The 6,000-nt window shown below is 49.0% G+C and overlaps 1 protein-coding gene across 1 annotated transcript; it reads left to right on the forward strand.

The window, feature by feature from the left end:
* The first annotated feature begins 115 nt into the window (after window positions 1-115).
* Window positions 116-2,160, forward strand: BKA55DRAFT_579913 (uncharacterized protein). The gene has a single exon (XM_046193926.1). The coding sequence runs from the start codon at window positions 190-192 to the stop codon at window positions 1,969-1,971; it is 1,782 nt and encodes a 593-aa protein (XP_046044088.1). The 5' UTR covers window positions 116-189; the 3' UTR covers window positions 1,972-2,160.
* The last annotated feature ends 3,840 nt before the right edge of the window (window positions 2,161-6,000 follow it).

The following is a 6,000-nucleotide window of genomic DNA, read 5'->3' on the forward strand; positions in this document are numbered from 1 at the left end:
CGGTTGGCTGAGATCTGAGTGCTATCGCAAAAAGTCGACCGAGGCTGGGGAAGCCTGATGGGAAGAGGGCATAAAAGGTTAGGGAGAAAGCTAGGTAGTGAAATACGTGCGCACATATATTAACACCCACGCCGCATTTCCGTGAAAATCTAATAACCTTGCTTTTCTTTTTTATAGGTAATTGCCGTCATGATTGAGTCAACGTCCCCTTTTATCGCATCATCAATCCCTCTACTGCACATTGCAGTAAAATCCATACTATTCAAATTCGCAGAGGTTTTCATGGCGCTATTTGTCTACAAGCTCTTCTCCCTCCTTGCGGCGCTGTCTAATCAATTTACATCATATCTTATGTTCGCCGAAGATTACATTCAACGCTGGCACTTCCTCTCATCCAGTGGCATCTCCCGCGCCAGCTTTATTGTTCTCCTCTTTACCATTCTCAGCACGCTTGCGTCCCTCTACGGAACCCTACTCTGGGCGTTAGACGCTCCAGGCTACATTTTTAAGACATCCAATGTGACAGTTGCCCAATATGAGACTTGGCGCAACCAGGATGCCCCTTACATCATTCAGTTGCATCTTGATCCCAGTACCCTACAAAGGACGGAGGAAACGCTCGCACAGATTGTGGGATCTGAGCTTTTTAAACCGGGCCTGAACTACACTTTGACTGGTGAAGTTCGAAGAGGATCTCCCGAAATCACGACACCGACGCGATCTCATGACGTCGGAGCGCGAATCTGGCTTGATGAAGATGGATTCTCAGTTTCGCCGGATAGTCTTGCTCCGTATCCACAATCAGCTGCCGACAATGGGGAAGAGTTCCCTTATAAGTGCATACACTTCGGAGGAGGCTCGGCTCACTGGAATTGCACCTACAGGAGCTGGAGATTCGTGGAAGATATAATAGACAAAGTCGTTGGGGAACCCGAAATACACTGGGACGACCAGTCGGACATCAATTTCGATTCAAGATATATCGCTCCAAATAGAGCCGACAACGTTTGGTCTTCTTGGGGGCGAGGAGGTGGTTCTACGGCTATGATGCAGGTCTTTACCGTTACCAAGGGGACGAGACGTCATACATTTGTTGCGTATGTTTCTCGCGCTACTATTTCCGGACTTTCATTAGCTGCGCAGCATGTTAGAGATTGGGGACATCGGACATGGGGCATGAAGGAGTCGGAGAGGAACAACCTGCTCATTGACCAGATTGTGGAAGATATCATGGGCGCACAGGGCCAAGATATCAGCTACCATTTCGGAGTCAACGCAGCCGATAACAGGAATCTCACGGTGCTTCAGTCTAGCTGGTTCTACTTTAATGGCATGGTCGTCTTCTCATCGGTTAATATTACGCTGATAAGATCTGAAACTATCGACAAACAGATAATACCATTTGAGAAATGCGCCCGTGGATCATTCCAGAATGAAGCGTTTGGTGGAAGGGTCACACAGACTGATTGCGGCGGATCTACAACCGATGACAATAGTCACATGTTCTTCGGCCAGGTAGACACTGCCGCTGTTCTGATAATACAGGGCCTCGGCAATGGCCGGTCCAATATCAGCTCTGAGTCCCTCAACGACAGCGTCATGTCCTGGACTCGGAACATGTCGGCCGCGATGGAAGGCCTGCTTGTCGCAAGGGGCTATATAGTCAGCATCGATCCAGCTCTGGTTATGATCAGTGTTGATAATCTGACAGTTGCTATATCTGGCCTGCAGCTCCTTCTAAGCATCCTTGCTCTGATTCTCGCGGGAGCTGCATGGCTTGCGCTGGCCTTCTTCACGGATTCACATTGGTCTAACACGTTCTTAGCAGACTTAGTATATGCTATATCAGAAAGGGATGGGAAAAGGTCGAGACCTGGATATATGCGCGACCCTCCCAGTGTTGAAGTAATAGGTTATAGGGATGAGCATTTTATTGCGGTCTCTGGGAAGGTAGTTACTCTTCAAAACTGAGCCCCAGCTTATACCAGGTTATTAAATAAAGGACCTGAGGAATATTACTAAGGGAAAACTAGCTAAATTTAATTAAGTGAAAAGTACAGAGGTTAAAGCTAAAAATCCATATTAAAGGGGACTTCATTTTGGCAGCAATTCGATCTATACTGAATTATAAAAGTGATTGATTAAATTCAGATAACTATATATTTACTGCCAGATCTATTTCATAAGCTACAAGTTCTAGGGGGGAATTAAGGCATTTTGCTACTTTCTAGGCCTCTCTACCTAACACTTGTGGAGTAGTGTGTCTCAGATTGAAGGTCTACCTAGTGAACCTTCCTCGTCTTCGTGTAGGACCGGAAAGATGGACACGTGGACCGGACTGAATACAGACTAGCGTTACACAGCAGTTGTGGCTGGCTGAATGCTCGGAAGTCTCGGACCATCCCCCATTCGAACTCAATCCCCGCCTTTTGATGCCATCCCAACATCGTGACTCGTCGCACTCGTTGATTTACGGCGCACACATAGCGAGACAACCTGACAAGCTTCACGCCAATCATGGTTTATATTAAATAAGTAGCCCCTAAATGCAACATCCTAGACTAACTCACCGCTTTGCCGTACACCCCACCACCCCGCACACTTGTGATAGCATCACTTCATTAAATGTAACTGACTTTAAATAATTCTACAATTATGTGTATTGATTCAATTGAGCTGAGATTTTGCATACTGCTTAGGAGACATATATTGTATCTGCGTTATTTTCTTCGGCTGCGTTTTCGGCCTTTTTCTTCGCCTTTTCTTTCAAATTGTGTAGTACATTCTTTTCAGCTCGATCCCTCGCCGAGATGATGTTGTCAATTGAAGGGAAAGCTCCATTTGGGTCAAATTGAACTGTGACTCGGCCGGTAGGTTCTTTTGCCGCCGCTGAAGCTTTCAAAACAGCTTTTTCCTCTTCAAGGCGTTGGATTTGACTGTTTTTGTTGTCAGGGTGTAACGACGGAATCACCTCCCTTCCCCGGACCCTATGCCACGTCAGATTATGTTGCTTGAAACATCAAGGTCATTTGGTCAACGATCAACGCTCGGGCCTCCTTCGAGTATGACAATTGGTGGGAGACCCCCTGCAAACTTGCAGTTAGCCACCTTAGCTCGACAGAGGCAATGCGCAATATGGCTGGCAAAGTGCATAGCTGCGTCAGCGTTGCCGCAGTTTTAAGTTCAGGCAGCAATAGTTTAATAACCTTTGAGAAATCTAAGTTAAAAAACTGCCGTATCTTGCCGGTTTCATCCACCTTATCTGTCGCCATACTTAAAGCGATTCGTTGGTATTTATCATAAGGCGAGGGAGAATGCTCGGTTACGGCCAACACCTGTAATTCAGCAGGACGTTTCTTCTTTGAGGGCGAATCCGTAATACAGATCACCTAGTCAGGACTCACGGATCTCCGCGGAGCGGGCCGGTTTGCCCAACAACTTGACCAGGGTGGCGATCAACTCAATCTGGGGTGTTGATTGGGTTGAAGCAGGGGGTGGCACGGTGTGTTTTATGGGGCGTGCACGCTCGCACGGTTCACTAGTGCATCCTTTGTCCACCAGATGTGTGATTGAATTGAATTGATCGCCTGCCTGGAACTTGCCAGCCAATGATTGCCCATTCAAGCCCGTGCTTTCGAATTGCCCGCCTGTATTTGTTAGTTTCTGGCAAGTGCCATTGCACGCCCTATGGCCCTGTGCATTAGCTACATGGTCAGCTGCCCGCTATTAAACCCTGTGTACGGAGGCGCATGTTTCGAAGTCTGCTTTTGTCAGATATAAACCACTCATGCATTGCTCTAAGTGGGGATTCCCATTTTTGTGGCATGTGGTGTAGTTGGTAAAATCTAACAGCTTTGCTCACCCCATCGAGAGGGCTGTTGGGTCAAGCAAGCTGTATTTAAGCCTTCGACAGGGCTTGGATCAAAACCGAAACGGTAATAACGTACATGATAAGCCAGTGGATCAGCATACTGTGCAGCTAAAAATAGCCTACCCATAACACTTCAAAGCTAAATAAAATAGCTAAAAACGTAAAATAATGACAATTAATAATAGTATAACGTGTTTGATAAGCATGCGCCGCAGACAAGTATGCGCCGCATGTCACAGCTCGAGACCAGACTGGCCTACCCTAGACCACTAACAAGGTAGATCCGGATCACGTGGCGATACGTTATCGCAGAGACTTTGTTTACCGACCAGATAGTTCCTGAACGTAGCTCCTCGAGCTACGTCTTGTCAATAGAGCCTGACCTGCCTGCAGTGCCTATCCGTAGCAATAGATCATATTCCGCCTGAAGCGTTCCCCGTTCACCTGTATACCGAGCCCAGCCCGTGACACTACGTAGCTCCTTCCAATTGGACGCCGAACGCCATGCCCGCTCACCCGACCCCCCGACTCTCCCAAGAGACCGCGCCGAGTTCGAAGCGCACTATGCCAAGGACCCAGATCAATGGTTCCAATATCTAAGCGACGCCTATACTTGGATGGAGGAACAGGAAGCAAACCAAACCACCGTCGACAGGAAGCTTGTGGAATTACAAGTTCAAGTCGAGGCCTTACAAGAAGAACTGCAACTGTCCCAGGCAAGAGGCGCAGAGGCCACTTCCCAGAAGAACTGGATCGTAGAAAGACTGGATGCCAAGGAAAAAGAACTAGCAGTTGTCCGGCTCGAGCTTTACAAGGCTCAGACCGCTGCATTCCCTACTGTAGCTTCCCTAACACCTACTATCAATCCTGACCCTGTAGCTAAAGACCGGGTAGCTGAGACTGTGGGAGCGCCTCTATCGCCTGTTACGCGGTCTACCGCCTCCGCCCAGCTTTCAGAACGAATTCCCGACCCTGACAAGTTTAAAGCTACCCGCGCAGACTTACGCCGCTTCCACAACGCAATCACTGAGAAGCTAACCGTTAACCGAGACCGCTACCCAACTGCTGTAAGCCGTATGGCTTATGTGAATAGCCGACTGAACGACGAATCATATAAACTCATACAGCCCTATATCCGCCATGGAACCTGCCGCCTGCCCGATTACTACGATATACTGGATATACTCCATAAGGCCTATGGAGACCCTAATGAAGCCCGAACCGCCCGCCGCAAACTGGACACTATCAGACAGAGAGACAGAGACTTCGCCACATTCTATGCAGAATTCCAATGCCTCAGCCTTGACAGTGGCCTCGACGACAATGCCCTAGCGCCATTCCTCGAGAAGGCCATATCCGGAGAACTCTACGATATGCTTCTCACCAATCCCCCTACTGACTACAACTATCACACACTGGTTACGCATTTCCAAAACCTCGACATCCGCCTGCAGGAACACCGTGAAGGGAACAGGCTACGGTTCCCCTTCAAGAAGCCCGCCCAAGGACCCGGAAAAGTGGTAACACCCCTCAGACAGGAAGCACGGAAGATCAAGTCCTCTTCCCCCCGGAGAGGCCGAAGCCCCCCAGAGAACCGCCAGCCCGCAGGAGACCCTATGGACCTGAGCCAACAGCGCCGCTATAACCGCCCGAACTACCGCAGAGAAAATAACCAGTGCTTCCGTTGCGGTTCGTCTAACCACTACCTCCGTGATTGCCCTGAACCCGACACCCGACCTGCCAAATTCCGAAATGCCGCTATTCCCCAGAGCCCTTACCGCTATAGCCGTCGTTCTTCCCCGAAATCCCCGACTTCGAACCGGTCCGACTCCTGTGGCTCGCAAAGGCACCAGGAAAACGGAGCGAGCCTGTCTTAAGTCGGCGCCAGGCTCCCGCCTCCCCACTAACCGCATTGAAAATCAAACTATCTGCCGCCTCTATCCACGGAATCCCAGTTGAAGATGAAGGGAACCAACGTTCCAACTTAATGATTTTACCTGCTAACCTAATATCGACTGGAAAGGAACCAATACCTTCTTACGCTATGACAGATAGCGGAGCAGAAGGGAAAGGATTCATTGACGAAAGCTGGGCTAAGTCCCAGAACCTGCAATTCCGCCCCCTGAAGA

The sequence above is a fragment of the Fusarium redolens genome, assembly GCF_020744475.1.
Source record: "Fusarium redolens strain MPI-CAGE-AT-0023 chromosome Unknown BKA55scaffold_18, whole genome shotgun sequence".
Taxonomy (NCBI): Eukaryota; Fungi; Ascomycota; class Sordariomycetes; order Hypocreales; family Nectriaceae; genus Fusarium; species Fusarium redolens.